Here is a 19,347-nt window from a genome sequence, read left to right on the forward strand (position 1 = left end):
ATTAGACCTACTTACTAATTCAAGGCAGCAACCTGGCCATGGCTAACTGGAAAGACGTTCAGTAAAAGCTTAATGAAAGAAGTCACTAGCACTATGTCACTAATGAAAGCCATGGAAAAATTTAACTAACTTACCTAGCTGGTAAAAGCTAATGGAAATAAAATGCTAAAAACCTAACTGATTTCTAGACTGTTCTTCCAACTCAACTATTACCTTTGCTAAATGTTTCTTTTATACCTCTGCTCTTAATCCATAAAAATCTTTTTCCCCCATAAGGCCTTAAACCTACTTAAGGTAACTCACTGTTAGCATGTAAGGCTCCAATGTGAAATATTCTCAGAAAATGAATGGTTACCTATAAAACTCTATAGTAACAGATTTCATAAGAAGAAAAGGCTGTGGTTTTATTTTCAGATTTTTGGAAATGGTTTTCAGAAAACAAATTACAAGGACACATAAAAAACTTGAAGTCATTCATTAACTATGAACTCTTAGCAGAAGAAGGGACTCTGAAGTATCTGAATTCCTCTCCTTCTGAAAGAAGAAATTACTTCTAAAATGTCCGTCCCTTATATAAATCTTTCCCAAGTTTGATGTACTTCACCTCATAAAAGGAACACAATTTTTAATCTTTTAAACAAAAGAAACAAAACAGAGGAGGCAGGTCTCTCGTGTTACATGCTTTGACAGAAAGGTCACAATTTTGAAGCAGCTTTGCGATATGCAGAGCACAGTACTGGCTTCAAAAAAAAAAAAAGTTCAAGGGGCGCCTGGCTGCTTCAGTCAGTTAAGGGTCCGCTGATCTCAGCTCAGATCTTGATCTCAGGGTCATGAGTTCAAGCCCCACTTTGGGCTCCATGCTGGGCGTGAAGCCTACTTACAAAAAAAAAGAAGTTAAAATGACCTGTGCACTTGCATTATCTAAATGTGAAGAGCTGCTGTCAGCTTCATCTATAAAAATTAGCAAGCTATGTTCATTCAAGTACCTTAATTAACTGTACTTCATATAATTTTATACCTGGGATGAGGCTGAGACAAAAACAAAACAAAACAAAAAACCCAGCTAGCACAGAGCTGTTAAAAAAAAAAAAAAAACTTTAAAATAATTGATTATTGTGAGATGCAAATCAAATGGAAAGCCAGGATAACAAAACGAATTTCTAATTACATAAATAAGTTCTTACTATTCACTGAAAATTTCCACTATTGGAATATTCTGATAACAATAAAGAAACACATAAAAGGGGAACAGTGAGTAAACATGATTATTTGGTTCATTTCAGAAGGTCTGCTGGTCCAGCTGCCAGCCATTGGAGTCCCTGGGTTCTCAACGAAGTGTCACCAGTTCTTCTGACGAGGTAGGGTGAATGGCAACCGTGTTGTCAAAGTCAGCTTTTGTTGCTCCCATTTTCACTGCAACAGCAAAACCCTGCAGCATTTCATCACACCCGATTCCTTGCATATGGATCCCAACCACCTGGGGAAAAAAATTTTTCTTTAAAAAAAAAAATGGAGGGAGGGGCGCCTGGGTGGCTCAGTTGGTTAAGCATCCAACTTTGGCTCAGATCATGATCTCACGGTTCATGGGTTTAAGCCCCACATTGGGCTCTGTGCTGACACCTCAGAGCCTGGAGCCTGCTTTGGTTTCTGTGTCTCCTTCTCTCCCTGACCCTCCCCCACTTGTGCTCTCTGTCTCTTGAAAAAATAAATAAATGTTAAAAAAAATTTTTTTTACTTTTTTAATGTTTATTTATCTTTGGGGGGCAGGTGGCCAGAGAGAGGAGACACAGAATCTGAAGCAGGCTCCAGGCTCTGCACTGTCAGCACGGAAACCTGACATGGGGCTTGAACCCACAAACCGCGGGATCATGACCTGAACCAAAGACAGACACTTAACTAACTGAGCTGCCCAGGCGCCCCCAAAAAAGAAAAATTCTTAACGTAAGTTTTTATTAGGTATACCAATCAACTTTTTACTAGTCATGAGAGATAAGTGACATTTTAAAACCTCTAAAAAACTTGTATCTCCTATCTGGGTATGGCATAAGAAAGCCTGCCTGGTGCTATGCAGTCCTGCCTCAACATCCCTCCCTTGCCCACCCCACACAGCCCTCCCTCAAGCTGTCCACGCTCTGGCCCCACCAGCTTTCCTTCTGTTCTGAGTATTCACCATGCCCTCTCCATTGCACAAGTTGTTCCTTCTGTCTGGACGATTTTTCCTCCCCTTCTTTAAGGGTGAAAGCCCATTCATTCTTCAGATACCTACACTTGCCTCCCCAACCAAGTAAAATTACTTTCACGTGATCTCTCCATATATGTCCATCATGACTCTATCACAACTACAATGCTCTATGTATTTGGGGACTAGAAAAATTACAGTCCATCTTCCCCGCAGATTTTAATCTCTAGACAGAGGGGACCTGCCTACATTTGCTTCCCACTCTTTCTATACGACCAAGCACGAAGGATGGCCCCCAGGAGGCACTCAATCCATACCTACTGGATGACTGCATGAAGGACCATTAAGAGACATTTGTTTCACATCACATTTCCCAGTTTGGTTTCTCAATAATTTTAAACCTAGGTTAATGTTCACCTCCAGCAAATATTCTTAGCAAAGTTAGAATGTATAAAATTTAGGCACAAAAATATTTTGTTTAAAAGTAAATCAAGAATAGGGGCACCTGGGAGGCGCAGTCAGTTCAGTGTCCGACACTTGATTTCAGCTCAGGTCATGATCTCATGGTTTGTGGGTTTGAGCCCAATATCTGGCTCTGTGCTGACAGCTGGAGCCTGCTTGGAATTCTGTGTCCTTCTCTCTCTGCCCCTCCCCTGGCTTGCTCTCTGTATCTTTCTCAAAATAAATAAACAATAAACTGTGAAAAAATAAATTTATCTTACACTTACCAGTATTTCTGAGGTACCTATCTATTCTAGCCTATGGGTCAATGGCAGTGGGCTATCTGTGGTGTTCAACCTTTCCCTCTTATGTTTTAAAAACAGTGGATCCTGGGGCACCTGGGTTGCTCAGTCAGTTGAGTGCCTGACTTCAGCTCAGGTCATGATCTCGCAGTTCATGGGTTTAAGCCCCATGTTGGGCTTTGCGCTGACAGTATAGAGCCTGCTTTGCATTCTCTGTCTCCCTCCCTCTCTCTCCCCTCCCCAGCCCCCACTCTCTCTCTCTCAGATAAAAGTGGGACTGCACCAGTTGAATCAGAGAAGGCTTAACTCTTTACTTGGTCTCCCCACTTCCCACCACAGCAGAATACCCCCATCCCTGCCAGGCCTGAAGACATTCTTAAACTTACTGCATTTTTCCCATACCTTCTCCTCTTTGGTGGCACAAACCATTTTCATCACACATTTTGTTTTCCTTTTGGTAACTGCATGATACATTGGGGTAAAGGTGGTTGAATAGGTCTTCACATTTTCTTTTCCGTATTTATGAATGGCCTCATCTATAATGCACAGGGGGAAAAAAGCATCTGTCAAAAACTTAAGCAATTCCACTGAGTTACTGAAGAGAGAGATGCCCAGAAATATATAACTTGAATCAAATCACGAGGAGATACTGAATAAAACTACAACAAGGGATACTCTACAATATAAATGTTGATGTCATGAAAGACAAAAGAAAGGCAAAGGAATTTTGTCTCTTGATTAAAGGAGGCCAAAGAGGTATGAAAACTGAATGCAATGCATCATCCTGGTCTGAATCCTGGCCTTGGGAGGGAAAAAAAACGTTAAAAATGACATTATTTGAGGGGCACCTGACTGGCTCAGTTGGTGAAGTATGGGACTTTTGACCTCAGGGTTGTGTGTTTGAGCCCCACCGTAGGTGTAGAGATTACTTAAAAAAAAAAAAAAAAATCTAAAAAAGAAAAAAAAATGACATTATTTGAGATAACTGGCAAAATGTGAGGAAGATCTAATATTGCATCAATTTATTTCTTTTTTAATACCTTTTTTTGTAAACTTAAGTATAGTTGAGGTATATAACATTATGTTAGTTTCAGGTGTGAGACATACTAATTCAACAATTACAAACATTAGGAAATGCTCACTGTGATTAAGTGTAGTCACCATCTGTCACCATACGAGGTTATTATAATATTAATAACTATATTCCCTATGCTGTGCTTTTCATTTCCATGACTTATTTATTTTATAACTGGAGGTCTGTACCTCTTAATCCTCTTTACCTATTTTGCCTATCCCTCTACCCAATATTGTCTCAATTTAAATGTTATTATTTGAAAACTGTACTGTGCTTATGTAAAGGAAAGACCTTGTTCTTCGGAAATAGATACTGAAGCGTGTGTGTGTGTGTGTGTGTGTGTGTGACCACGTGTGTCTGTGTGTATGTGTAGAGAGAGAAAATATGGTAAAGCAAAAATGTTATGGGTATACAGGAGTCCTTTGTACTACAGTGTGTCCTATTACAGAGAAAATGTTCCAAGATCCCCAGTGGATGCCTGAAACCATGGATAATACCAAAGCCTATGTACAGAATTTTTTCCTATTCATACATACCTATGATAAAGTTTAACTTATACATTATACACAGATTAATAACTGATAATAAAAATAGAACTACATTACACTGTAATAAAAGTTATATGAATGCACTCTCTCTCAAAATACCTTATCACACTGCACTCACCCCTCCTGTGAAGATGTGAGATGATAAAACGCCTCCATAAGGAGATGAGTGAAGTGAATGATGTAGGCGTTGAGACCTAGAGTTAGACGACTACTGACCTGACAAGAAGTCAGGAGGATCATCTCCTTCTAGACTGTAGTTGGCATGGGTAACTGAAACCACAGAAACTGAAGCCACGGATAAGGGGAACTACGATATTTTTGCAACTTTTCTTTAAATCTGAAGGTAGTTTGAAATAAAAAGGCTAAAAAAAGGCAAAGAGATCCACAGGGTGAGTTGTAGAAAAGGAATTATATTTTCCAAGTGTTAGTAGTTAAGGAGGATATTGGAATTGTGATAAGAGGCAACCAAAAAGGAATGTAACTTAGGGGGTGAAGACAGATTTAGCCAGAAACTTCCCCCTGAAGTTAGGGGGAAGGAAAGAAACTATAAATCACCTTCATTTTTAAATACCTACCTTCTGTGAGTCCCACTGTTCCAATAGGGGGGTGGCTGAAGACAACGGTGGGGATGTTGTCATAGTCTAGCTTGGAATCTTTTTTGCATTCAAAAAGTCTATGGGCAAGTTTTCGGCCAGCAGCTATGGCAACTGTAAAGATATTTTTAAAACCGTGTTTCAGTTTATTGTTCATTTTTAAACAGCAGAATTGTTCTAACCATTTATTCATCTGGCTTAACATACTACTTCTGACAAAGTTTTCTGCCAGTGTTCATGATAATATCTAGCTCAATATGAAGGCCTATCAATGCCTTAGTTAACAATTTAAAACTACCAGCTTATATGAATTCTGTACACTCTACTAAGGCAAAAAAAAAAGGGGGGGGGGACACACTAGTTCCCAATCTGGCAGTCACCTACTTTATTAGTATATTAGCTTTTTAATACAATATGAAGCAAACTACATCAGTTTTGAGCAACTGCAGTTTTACTTTATAATCATATTCATTTCACAGTAAGGTGTTTTTGTTTTCGTTTTTTTAATTCTCTAGAAGGCCCCGCAACCTCAGCCTCTCTATCAGGAACATTGTGGCTCCTCATCCCTGGCTGGTCCTGATGCATTAGGGGTGAGCTCTGGTTTGCAAGAATAAAGACCACATTTCTGGATGGTGAACGACCCCCCCTCTTTCCCACTCTCCCTTGCTGTCCAAGGGGAGTCCTAGGTCCATGTAAGTCTGATGTTCATGGTCTCAGACAATCACCCGTTACATGCTCAGTCGTACTATTACCGACTTGACACAGTAAGATGTTTTTTAATTAAAAAAAATTTTTGTTGGGGCGCCTGGGTGGCGCAGTCGGTTAAGCGTCCGACTTCAGCCAGGTCACGATCTCGCGGTCCATGAGTTCGAGCCCCGCGTCAGGCTCTGGGCTGATGGCTCAGAGCCTGGAGCCTGTTTCTGATTCTGTGTCTCCCTCTCTCTCTGCCCCTCCCCTGTTCATGCTCTGTCTCTCTCTGTCCCAAAAATAAATAAACGTTGAAAAAAAAATTTTTTTTTAAATAAAAAAAAAAATTTTTTTTTGTTAATATTTATTTAATTTTGAGAGAGGAGACAGAGTGTGAGCAGGCGAGGGGCAGAGAGAGAGGAAGACAGAATCTGAAGCAGGTTCCAGGCTCTGAGCTGTCAGCACAGAGCCCAACGTGGGGCTCGACCTCACAAACTGTTTGATCATGATTTGAGTCGAAGTCAGACGCTCAACCGACTGAGCCACCCAGGCACCCCTTAAGTTTATTTTAAAAATTATTTTTACTTCTAGGGTGCCTGGGTGGCTCGGTCGGTTGAGCGTCCCAACTCTCTGTTTTGGCTCAGATCATGATCCCAGGGTCATGGGATCAAGCCCCACACTGAGCGTGGAACCTGCTTAATAGTCTCTCTCTTTTTCCCTCTACCCCTCTCATGCTCTCTCTCTAAAAAAGACTTTTAAAAATTATTTTTGCTTCTGACTTAAGTTTATTCCCCTTAGCCTGTTTTTATCTCTATATTTAGAAAAGAAAATGCCTGCATTCAGTAAAAGCATCAGTTTTTAATATTGCTGATTTCAAATTGACAGTTTTTTTTCCAAAATAAGATATCCGTCAGATACATATGAAATTCTCTTCACTTTGATATAATTTTTGACTATTAGATTATGTTATCAAGTTTTTGAAACTTTGCTTGTTATTTTGCTTTTGTTAAGAGAACTTCCTAAAAGGGCGCAAAGGCTTTGGGTATTAGATTGGGATAAATCTCTATTCTGAGGAAAGAGCCCAGGCCATTTTGGAAAGGCTGGTAAGGTACCACAGGGGCACAAGGGGTACAGAGTGAAAGCAGGTGCTTATAAAGGTGGGACCAAGAGCTTGAAATGGTGCCAGTTAACTCAGAAAGTAAACTGAGGTATGGGATCGGGGGAGGTGAGTCAATCTTGGTCACATCAAGACTAAACAATTCGGGTGCCTGGCTGGCTCAGTCAGTAGAGCACATGACTCTCACTCAATCTCAGGGTCAAGAATTCAAGCCCCATGTTGGGCATGGAAGCTACTTAAAAAATAAATAAAAACCTTTAAAAAGAAAGACTAAGTAATCATATAAGAATGTCACTCTAAATTACTTATTCCCAAAGCCACTTTCTTCCACTGTCGCCACATGCAACTCAGATCCTAACTTAAGCACTCTTCAGAGGGTGGTCACATCATCTCTGTAACAATTTCAGTCTTCATTAAGCACTTTTAAAGTCTTTTAAGGAAAAATGAATATTATTCAGAAAACATAAGGTACCAAACTATTTCAGTACATTCTTATTATTTTGACAACATTAAGACACTCACCGTCCTGGGGTGCCTGGGTGGCTCAGTCGGTTAATCATCTGACTCTGGCTTTCAGCTCAGGTCACGATCTCACAGTTTGTGAGTTTGAGCCCCATGTCGGGCTTGTGCTGAGAGTGTGGAGCCTGCTTGGGCTTCTCTTTCTGCCCTTCCCCTGTTCACTCACTCTCTCTCAAAAATAAAAAACAAACTTAAAAAAAAAGACACTTTGGGGCGCCTAGGTGGCTCAGTTAGTTGAGCATCCGACTTCGGTTCAGGTCATGATCTCACTGTTCGTGAGTTCGAGTCCCGCATTGGGCTCTGTGCTCACAGCTTGGAGCCTGCAGCCTGCTTTGGATTCTGTGTCTCCCTCTCTCTCTGCTCCTCCCCTGCTTGCACTCTGTCTCTGTCTCTCTCAAAAATAAATAAAATGTTAAAAACAATTTTTTTTTAAAAAAGACACTTTGCTTAAGCTGATTTGACTGTTATATAAACAGTTTTATATTGACACACAGAGCCTCTCTTACCCAAGAAAAGAGGAAACAATACCTGGAGTGAGAAGAGCTTTTCCACACACATCTCCAACTGCATAGACACCTTTTACGCTGGTATTCTGGAATTCATCAACTATGATGTGACCTTTATCATCAGTTTGAATCCCCTAAAACATTGAAAGGATATCATGTAAATATTTGGCCTCTCCACAAAAAATGGAAGATCGAACCTCTGGATCTACTTCATCTCAAACACCTCTTCAGCCCGAATCTCTAAAACCCACAACACTCAACCACAAGATGAAAAACATCTCAACAGGTAGGCAAGGTCAGATCTTTTGCTTAATTTAAAAATGTAAATACTTTATCCAATTTGGGGGTGTTTAACAGAACCTGCCTTTGCAATACAATTCAACTAGCCAGGTAAGCGTGAAAAGGAAACACTCAGCTAACAGATGCGCTACCTCCTATAGCTGCCAAGTCCATCGAAGACTGCTTTTAAAACTCTTTCCACTGAAGTGCTCCTCTTGAAGCATACTAACTCATAACTTAGAGGGGACAGCCTGAAGCAGTCATCAAAAGCAGGTTTCTTGGAGGCTTACCATTTTAACTTAATTTAATTAACTTATTATTATTTTTTTTTTAATTTTTTTTTAAAGAACAGGGGAGGGTTCTTTTTTAATGAACAGGGGAGGGTCAGAGAGAGGGAGACACAGAATCTGAAACAGGCTCCAGGCTCTGAACTGTCAGCACAGAGCCCGACGCGGGGCTCAAACTCACGGACCGCGAGATCGTGACCTGAGCCAAAGTCGGCCGCCCAACCGACTGAGCCACCCAGGCGCCCCTAATTAACTTATTTTTTAAACAAATTCTTTTTTAAGCTTATTCATTTTGAGAGAGAGAGACACACACACACACACACACAGACAGACACAGCATGAGCAGGGGAGGAGCAGAGAAAGAGAGACAGAGACAGAAACAGAGAGCAGGCTCTGTCAGCATGGCTCCAACTCCTAAACCATGAGATCATGACTTGAGCTGAAATTAAGAGTCAGATGCTTACCCCAGGCACCCTGTGGCTTACCATTTTAATTTTAAAAATCCAAGTAAGTTTGGCATTCTCTCTAAAACATACTGACATTTTCTTTACCAAAAATTTTCCCCCGGATCTTGAGTTAAATTTTTGCTCCAAGAAGATGGCTTTGCAGATCCCAGGTTTATAAACTCCCAGGTGGGAAAAGAGACAGTGGACGTAGGTAGCACAGTAATTAAGAGTATAAACATTAGAAGGAGAGAGACCTGGATTCAAATCCCAGTTCTGCCACTTACTAGCTATGGGACCTTGTATAACCACCTATTTAGCAACAAATACTTGAGTTTCTGGTACAAATAAGGCATTAACCTAGTCACTGTGAATAGTAATAAGTAGTACAGATATGATCTCTACCCCGTGGAGTTTACAGCCTGGTGGACTGATTATTATCTCTGTTATTCCTGGTTGCCTCGTCCTTACCTCTCAAAGAGTTGGCAAGATTAAAGTAGGTTAGTAACATGTTGAAAAGACGTACACATAGTAATAATTCCATTTGCATTATACAACTGTGTGTTAACATTGAGTGAGGCTGAAAACTTTTATCTCATTTTTTAAAGATTCAGCAAATATAGTTGAAAACTGGACCTACCACTGCCTGTATCTGTACAATGACAAAATATCTCTTGAAAGGTAAAAACCTGGAAGACTAGTTGTCTGTTTTCATATTAATAAAACCAGTTTTACTAAATTTCATCAAATAGTAAGATTAAAAAGAAGGAAAACATCTTTCTGGATAGTTTACTTTTGAAAATGCTAAGGGGTGCCTGGGTGGCTCAGTCGGTTGGGTGGCCAACTTCAGCTCAGTCTCGCAGTCTGTGAGTTTGAGCCCCATGTCTGGCTCTGTGCTAACAGCTCAGAGCCTGGAGCCTGCTTCTGATTCTGTGTCTCCCTGTCTTCCCCTTCCCTGCTTGCACTCTGTCTCTCTCCCCCTCTCTTTCTTTCTCAAAAATAATAAACATTAAAAAAAAAAGAAAATGCTAAAAAATACCTCATAGGAAATGAAAAAGGAATCTACACAATACAGGATATTAATATTAGAACACAAATCAAAATGTTACACACCATTCAAGAGGTTCCATCAAATACATAAACCTCAAATATAAAGAAATCCTATTATTACTTGTAGACTGGCACAGCGTATCTGGAGAATCGTCATCAATAACAAAAGCAGCTGATTAACATGGACTGAGTTCATACTGTATACCAGCATCTAAACTATTTACTCTGCATGCACTCTCTCATCATATACCCTTCTCTATAAACCAGTAAGACAAGTACTATTTTTATTCCTATACTTATATGAAGCAATTGAAACTTAAGAGCAATTAAGCTGCTTGCTTAAGAACATGTAACTGGTGAGTAGCAGAACTAAGATTCAATGGGGTGCCTGGGTGGCTCAGTCGGTTAAGCGGCCGACTTCGGCTCAGGTCATGATCTCGCGGTCCATGAGTTCGAGCCCCGCGTCGGGCTCTGTGCTGACAGCTCAGAGCCTGGAGCCTGTTTCCGATTCTGTGTCTCCCTCTCTCTGACCCTCCCCCGTTCATGCTCTGTCTCTCTCTGTCTCAAAAATAAATAAACGTTAAAAAAAAAAAAAGAACTAAGATTCAAAATTGGGTCCAACTCTGGGACCTAGACCCCAAGCAACTACAGTAAGCTTCCCTTGAGAATTTAAAAGAACAGGGACGCCTGGGTGGCTCGGTTAGTTAAGCGTCTGACTCTTGATTTCCGCTCAGGTCATGGTCTCCCAGTTTGTGGGATCAAGCCCCACACTAGGTTCTGTGCTGACAGTGCTGTGCCTGCTTGGTATATTCTCTCTCTCTCTCTCTCTCTGTCTGCGCCTCCCTGGCTCTTTCTTTCTCAAAACAAACAAGCAAACATTAAAAAAAATTTAAAACAACAACTAAGAAAGGGGCACCTGGGTGGCTGAGTTGGTTAAGTGACCAACTCTTGGTTTCAGGTCAGGTCATGATCTCACGGTTTGCGATCTGAACCCCGAGTCAAGCTCTATGCTGGCAGTGCAGAGTCTGCTTGGTATTCTCTCTCTCCACCCCCTCCCCCATTCACTGTGTCTGTCTCTCTCAAACAAATAAATAAGCTTAAAAAAAAAAAAGTAAGAATGTTAAGTATAACCTTGTTAGATCGGCTTCACATCCACATCCATCCCCAAACGCCTACAATGTCCAGGATGACTGACATATTCAGCACTGAGATTAGAGCCGCAGATAATAAGGAATGATTACAGGGCTTTAAAGAGAAGTATTTGAGGTGGCAGAGACCTGATGTAGGGTGACAATACTAAAAAGGGAAAAAAATTTTTTTTTCAATTATGGGAAGCAATGGGATTTGATGACAAACTGGATGCATGAAACAAAGAGAAACAAACCTAATAGAACCCACCAAAGTTTAGGCGGCCATGTTTTGGAGAACACAGAACTGCTAACAGATTCAAGAATGCTTTGGTTAGAGGTGCCTGGGTGGCTCAGTCGGTTAAGCGTCCGGTTTTGGCTAGATGGTTCGTGGGTTCAAACCCCACATTGGGCTCTGTGCTGACAGCTCAGAGCCTGGGGCCTGCTTCAAATTCTGTGTCTCCCTCTCTCCTCTGCTCCTCTCCTGCTCCCATTCTCTCTCTCTCAAAAATAAATAAACATTAAAAAAAAAAAAAAAAAAGAATGCTTTTTGGCTAGACTAAGTCAACTTACCACTTTGTTCAAATTCAGGCCACTGGAATTTGGGTCCCGCCCAATGGCCCAAAGCAGGCAGTCAACATCTGGAATCGTGGTCAAGGTGGGATTCCTACCAGGAATTGAAGTAACCATGCAGAGTTCCAAGCCTGAGGAAGTCTTTTTAACTTCCTTGACCTATTGGCAAATAAAATTGTGTTAATTGAGGATAGGGAGAGAAGAAGGAAAGCAAAGAGGAAACTAGAATCCTTAACATTTAAAAGATCCCCACTGAATCCTACATGTGGATCCTCCATGCTGACACATTCACTTTTGCCCAAAGGCCACCAACATGGCAACTCCCAGGAGCCAAGACGGTTTCCTAAGTTGGCCCAAATCACCCAGCCAACGGCCAGAAATGTCAGCTGGAAGCTCGTGTCAACACCCTAATGCTTCAGCCTAAAAACAAGGTATTTTAGGAGTGCCTAGGTGGCTGAGTCGGTTAAGTATCCAACTTCAGCCCAGGTCATGATCTCATAGGTCATGAGTTCAAACCCCACATCCAGCTCTTACTGTCAGTACAGAGCTTGCTTGGAATCCTCTGTCCCCCGTGCTCTCTGCCCCTCCCCTGTTCACGTGCTCACTCTCTCTCTCTCTCTCAAAAATAAATCCTTAAAAAAATTTAAAAACAAGGTATTTTAAACTGTGCCTCTTAAAAATGGTGATAAAAATTTAAGACACAAATATAAGCACAGTGATTCGCAACTACAGCGTGGAGAGGAAATGGGCTGTAGTAGCATCACTAAGACACTTCCTCACACCCCACAAGTGATATTCTCCTAGATGTTCTTAATCAGAATGAGGAGAAGGTGATAGTCGAGTCAGAGAAGCTGGTGCATGTGGTTTAGTAAAGATCCTAAAGGGTGCTGACCCCACTACCAGTTTACTACTTGTACAAATTCATAAAGCAAGTTCACATTTATTATTTTACTTGATAGGACCATCACCGAGAGGGGGCAGCCATGGGGAAAAAATGCTTTTATAAGCCTAATGCTCCAGGAAAATTCTGAAATTTAGTGATTCCCTAAGAAGTAAAGTACTTTATAATTTGATCCATCTGCAAAATTCAAAAGGGTATGCTTTAAAAATAGATTCCATAATATTATTTCCTCAAAATATAAACTCAGAAATTAAGGATGTTCAATAAGGCATTTGAGCACACAAAAAAATGAAGTTTTAGTTCTAACTAAATTCAACTACCAGATTTTTAATCTTTTATACCTTGGCTTCACTAATATATTGAGAAATACAGCTGTGTAGGATAAATAAAAGAATTGGTAGTACTCTAGAAAGGGAACCACTGATGGGGGTAGACACAGAGTTTATGTTTATAAAACACTCAGGTGAAGCCGAAAGCAGAAAGTGTGATTCACAACATACAGATGACCAAGGGCTATCAGCATGACCTGGGCTTGGGCATACCTGTGAGTACTTCAGGACCTCTATGCCAGAATTCTCCAGCTCTTCAGTGCAGTTTGAACTGATAATTGAATCAAAATTTCTAAGTACCTGTATACAAACAGAGCCACCAGAGGGATGGGTGGTGGGAAAGGAATAAAATTTGATTAAAGATACGTTACATGATTCAAAGGGGCACCTGCACTCCAATGTTTATAGCAGCACTATAGATAATAGCCAAAGTATGGAAAGAGCCCAAATGTCCATCAACAGATGAATGGATAAAGAAGATGTGGTGTGTATACACACACACACACACACACACACACACACACACACACACACACACACGCAATGGAGTAGTGCTTGGCGATCAAAAAGAATGCAATCTTGCCATTTGCAGCAACATGGATGGAAGCAGAATATATTATGCTAAGCAAAATAAGTCAGGCAAAGAAAGACAAATATATGATCTCACTCCTATGTGGAATTTAAGAAAAAAAAAAACAGATGAACATAAGGGAAGGGAAGCAAAAATAATACAAAAACAGAGAAGGAGACAAACCATTAAGAGACTCTTAAATACAGAGAACAAACTGAGGGTTGCTGGAGTGGAGGTGGGTGGGAGGATGGGCTAAAGGAGTGATGGGCATTAAGGAGGACACTTGTTGGGATGAGCACTAGGGTCTTATATGTAAGTGATGAATCACTAAATTCTATTCCTGAAATCATTATTACACTGTATATTAACTAACTTGGCTTTAAATTTTAAAAAAAAGATATGTTACAAACTTGGGAGCCAAGTATCAGTATCCTCCCTATCTCTTTCTTCATTCACAGCCGTATTGTAAGTAGAGTTTTAATCTATTTTCCTACGTCACCACCAATGCCTGTATTATGTCTGACTTCACCAACTCCAGTTTTACAGTTACACAGGCAACCTTCAGGCTTCTACTATCTTTGCCATGTCCTTCTCCTCACAAACTTGCTCCTCTTTTCCATAATTATATCTCGGGGCCAAAAATTCTCCTTCCTGTTTCAGTATTCCAGGGCAGCTTTCACTCTGATATGATTTAAGGGAGGATCTCTCTAGCAAAATCTCCTATCTAAGCAAAAGAGTCAAGAACATGGCCTTGGAGATTTCTTTGTGATAATCAACATGCAACAAACCCCAGGCAGGGTAAAAATGGGAGGTTTTGGGGCACCTGGGTGGCTCAGTCGATTAAGCATCTGACTTTGGCTCAGGTCCTGATCTTACGGCTCTTGAGTTCGAGCCCCGTGTTGGGCTCTGTGCTGACAGTGCAGAGCCTGCTTAAGATTCTCTCTCTCCCTATCTTCCTCTCACTCGTGCACATGCACATGCACTGTCTGTCTCTCTCAAAATAAATAAACTTAAAAAAAAAAAAAGGTGGGAGGTCTTGAGTTATTCGTAGGATAGTTCTAAAACGGAGTTATACCAGGACAGGGAAAAGAGGGAGAATGAGCCTGATGCATTGAGGTTTAGGGAGGGCAGGAAGGCCAAGTACAGATGCAAATGAGCCTATTTTCCAAGTGCAGGAATTATGCACTCTATTGGCAAACTGCTGCAGCTTGTTTCCTTATTCTCCTGGGGGTTAATTATATGACAAGTCTCAAAGCCAAAGAGAAAGTTCCTTCGAGTATATGTTGACCAGGGTTATCAGTTTCCCTTGTCTCCTTCTATTTGCTCAAATAATCAAATTAGAACCATAGCATCTGAGTGGTTAGGGATCTGATAAATCCTGTCCTCGAAGCATTAAATGACTTACCCAAGTCACACGCTTGTTAAGGTCAGCTAGATTCTTAGGCCAACACTCTTGCTATTGCCTCAAACCAGGTCTCTGAAAGCTCTAGTACTGTACCAAAATCCAGTGGTACTTCCATGATTAATTTAAAAATATAAAGTAACACTTCACCAGGTAAGACACAGAGGCTGCATTTTAGCAGACAAAAACTGTTGACCCTTGAGCACATATTTGGACTACATAGGTTCACTTATATGCAGACTTTTTACAGTACAATTCTGTAAATGTATTTTCTCTTAGGATTTTCTTTTTCTTTTCAAGTAAGCTCTATGCTCAATGTGGGGCTTGAACTCATAACCCCAAGATCATGAGTCACATGTACTCTACCCACTGGGCCAGCCAGGTGACCTTCTCTTAGGATTTTGTTAGTAACACTTTCTTTTCTCCAGCATACTTTATTCTAAGGATTTGATATATAATACACATACAAGAAGCGCCCAGGTGATTCAGTCAGTTGAGCATCTGACTTTGGCTTAGGTCATGATCTCACAGTCCGTGAGTTCAAGTCCCACATTGGGTTTGCTGCTGTCAGCACAGAGCCTACTTTGGATCCTCTGTTCACCCCCCCTTCTCTGTCCCTCCCCTGCTTGCACTGTCTCTCAAAAATAAAACATTAAAAAATATATACATAACACATTTATGAAATATGGTAATTGACTATTTATGTTATTGGTAAGGCTTCATGTCAAGGTTAACAGGAGGCTATTAGTTTTTAGGGAGTCAAAAGTTACACTCAGATTTTCCACTGCACAAAGTGTCTGCACCCCTAACCCCCAAGTTGTCCAAGGGTCAACTGTATTGGCCTGGGCTTTCTAAGATCTTAGCTGACTCTCAGTTATGATGTTAATTAATAGTCACAAAACCTTGCTTGGTCTTAATTTCATCTATCAATGACATTTCAATAAGATGATCTATAAGCTGCCTCTATCATTATTATCTTTATATTGTGGTAAAAAATACATGACATTAAATTTACCAACCCAACCATTTCTACAGATACAGTTCCGTAGTTTTATGTATTCTCACTTTGTTGTACCACCCGTCTCCCAAACTTTTCTCCTGTCCTTAGACAACTCCCCATTTCTTTCTGCACCTAACCCCTGGCAACCACCATTCTACTTTTTGTTTTTCTGAGCTTGACTACTCTAGACACCTCATGTAAGTGGAAATCACATCAGGTACATCTTTTTGTGACTGGTTTATTTTACTTGGCATGATGTCCTCAAAATTCATCCATGCTATAACGTGTAAGAATGTCCTTTTAAGGCTGAAAAATATTTCATTGCACAGATATACACATTTTGTGTATTCATCTGTCTGTCAATGGACACTTGGGTTGCTTCTACCTCTGGGCTATTGTGAATAATGCTGCCATGAACACAATTGTGCATGTAGGTTTGGTAGGTTTTCTTTTAATACAAAGAATTTAGCAAATTTTTTTGACTGAGTGTTAATAATCTAACACTACCTCCTGACCATGTGAAACTGATTTCCAGGATAAGAAATTAACCCGACAGTCTGTTCAATTTAACTAATATTTACATTTAAGCCTGCATGTTTCCTTACTAAGGCACCTGATATTATCTAGCACTTCATGAAAAAAATACCAACCAGTTTGATGAAATGAAAATCATTATCATCTACTGGCAGCTGGTAAGGACATGAGGCCCAATTCAACAGCTCCTTTGTGGTTTCACACAGAACAAACCAACCAACCTCCACATGCTTTGGACCCTAATATTTAATGACAACATAAGAGAATATTTTAAGTGTGGACTTTTAAAAGATTAACATCAAGCAAAGGGAAGGGAAAAGGACAGAATTTACCTTATCATGGCGTATCATCAGCGATGTCTTTGAACCCAGAGCAGAAAGAATCCCAGCTATCTCTACGGCAATGTAACCCGCACCGACAATGACACTGCGACTAAAATGAGATAGAGGGTTAATATTTTTGTAAATAAACTTATTTTGGAATAGTTTTAGATTTACAGAAAACTTGAAAAGATAGCACAGAGACGTCCTGTATACACTCCGCCCAGTTTTTCTACAAGTTAACATCTTGCATAACCAGGTATCAATCACCCCAACTAAGAAATTGGCATTGGTACACTGCTATTGACTAAACTCCAGGCTTTATTCAGACTTCACCAGTGTTTCCATTCATTTCCTTTTGCTGCTCCAAGATTCAATCCTGGATACTACATGGCAATTTTACATGGAAAATATCCCTTTGTAGAAGGGAAATAGATTGTTAGTTGTTAAAAGTTCTTTAGCCTCATTTCTTCAGAGAGAAAACAAAACAAAAAAAAAACCTTTGACACTAGAGATGATACCTCATGAGGGACCTTTGCACCTAAAACTAAAACTGGCAACATGCTCACCACAATTCTTCCCTGCTCAGAACTTCTCCTTGATCATTATTCAATTCTACCAATCTTTGCAATAGGTTAAAGGCCAATTAAAGCAAGCCATTTAAGTTGTCAGGTCTGAATTAAAACTAGACTCCCTGCATAAATTTTGGTCTAAGAAGTCATCTTAAACACTAGATAAATGCTGACGGAGGTCAGAATCAGTGGTGGAGAAGGTGATCCTGGGCCTAGAGCAACGAAGGGTACATCCAAGCTGCAGCCTACAAGGTAAGTGCGGAGCCATCCCATTCAAGGCTGGAGTTCTTGAACACTTTAAGCACAGTCCTCAAACATCATTATAACGCTTGGATAAGAAGTAAACCATCTGGGGGCACCTGGGTGGCTCAGTCGGTTAAGCGTCCGACTTTGGCTCAAGTCATGATCTCATGGTTGGTGAGTTCAAGCCCAGGGTTGGGCTCTGGGCTGACAGCTCAGAGCCTGGAGCCTGCTTTGGATTCCATGTCTCCTTCTCTCTCTGCCTCTCTCCTGCTCACACACACACACACACACACACACACACACACACACACTCTCTCTGTCTCTCTCTCTCTGTCTCTGTGTCTCTCTCTCTCTCTCTCTAAAAAATAAACATTAAAAAAAATTTTTTAAAGACATGGGCCATCTGGGAAGAACAAAGGAAACTCTTCTTTACCACCTTCTAATGGTAAGGTATCCATGTGGTGAGTCTGTGCCATCAGAAGGCTCTGATCTAGATAGAGGATGAAGTGTGAACCCAAATGGTTGCAAGTCAGCTTATCTCAAAACCCAGGATTTGACAAGAGAAATGTTTACATAGCCTGGAAACCAACGAACAGTTCTTCTTCCAGTGCTACCTCCCTCTTTTCTACTCTACTTGATCTCTTCTCCTTTCTTTGGGTCTTCCTTCCCCTTCTTCTTTCCCTTACCCATTTTTCTTCCCCAAACACTTATTATTACTACTTTGGTTAAGCATTGCACTAGGCGGGGTGGGTAGCAGCTCCCACCCTGGAGGAATTCCTGAGGGGAGACACGTGCCGGCATGTGCCAAAGCGCAGAGTCACCAGTTAGTGTGTGCAGGGTCGAGGACTCAGAAAACACTCTGGATTCCTGAAAGATGAGCCGCTCCTACAGGAGTGAGGATATTTCTAAGCAGAGGGGACATATAAGAAACAGGTGTAAACAAGTTGGCTTCTTCAGAGAACTGTGACCTCAGTGTTTTGCTCTCAGCTCCCAGAGGCACCTCTCTTCTACCTCTTACCACTTTAGTATCCCCCAGAAATGATCTTATATCCTCCAAGTTCCCAGAGCATGTCTCATCATTTATGACCCTTGGAATGACTTGGACCACAACATACCACAGGTCGGTGCCCCGGCCTCCATCCAACCATAAGTGCAATGAGGGAGTGCCTGGGTGGTTCAGTTGGTTAAGCATCTGGCTCTTGATTTCAGCTCAGATTATGATCTCACAGTTCATGGGTTCAAGCCACACGTCGGGTTCTGTGCTGACAGCGCAGAGCCTGCTTGAGATTCTCCTTCTCTCCCTCTGTCAGAATAAATAAACTTAAAAAAAAAAAGCCCAATGAGGGCAAAAACTGAATCATACAGCCCATAGCACAGGGTACCTTACCTACAGAATCTGTTCTTTCTTCAATTAATTACTTACCAAATTAACAATGATAAAGGACTCTTACAAAAAGAAGAAAAAAAAATTGTTCATTCAGTTCCTATGTTCCCCGAGTCTTTTGTTTCTAAAATGCATAAATTCACTTATTAAATTTGTATGGTAGCATTAAAAAAATTTTTTTTAATGTTTATTTTTGAGAGAGAGACAGAGTGTGAGGAGGGGAGGGGCAGAGAGAGAGGGAGACACAGAATTTGAAACAGCCTCCAGGCCTGAGCTGTCAGTGCAGAGCCCAACACAGGGCTTGAACTCATGAACCACAAGATCGTGACCTGAGCCAAAGTCGTACGCTCAACTGACTGAGCCAC

The 19,347-nt window shown here is 40.9% G+C and overlaps 1 protein-coding gene across 1 annotated transcript in view; it reads right to left on the reverse strand.

The window, feature by feature from the left end:
* Positions 1-378: 378 nt before the first annotated feature.
* Positions 379-19,347, reverse strand: part of GSR (glutathione-disulfide reductase) — a 45,426-nt gene continuing 26,457 nt past the window's right edge. Inside the window, exons 7-13 of the mRNA XM_043560921.1 lie at positions 16,796-16,895; positions 13,170-13,256; positions 11,727-11,885; positions 7,990-8,101; positions 5,121-5,252; positions 3,325-3,458; positions 379-1,477 (exon numbers count right to left, since the gene is read on the reverse strand). Of these exons, the coding sequence (XP_043416856.1) occupies positions 1,328-1,477; positions 3,325-3,458; positions 5,121-5,252; positions 7,990-8,101; positions 11,727-11,885; positions 13,170-13,256; positions 16,796-16,895 (874 nt within the window). The 3' untranslated portion in view covers positions 379-1,327. The remainder of the gene's footprint in view (positions 1,478-3,324; positions 3,459-5,120; positions 5,253-7,989; positions 8,102-11,726; positions 11,886-13,169; positions 13,257-16,795; positions 16,896-19,347) is intronic.

The sequence above is a fragment of the Prionailurus bengalensis genome, chromosome B1, assembly GCF_016509475.1.
Source record: "Prionailurus bengalensis isolate Pbe53 chromosome B1, Fcat_Pben_1.1_paternal_pri, whole genome shotgun sequence".
Taxonomy (NCBI): domain Eukaryota; kingdom Metazoa; phylum Chordata; class Mammalia; order Carnivora; family Felidae; genus Prionailurus; species Prionailurus bengalensis.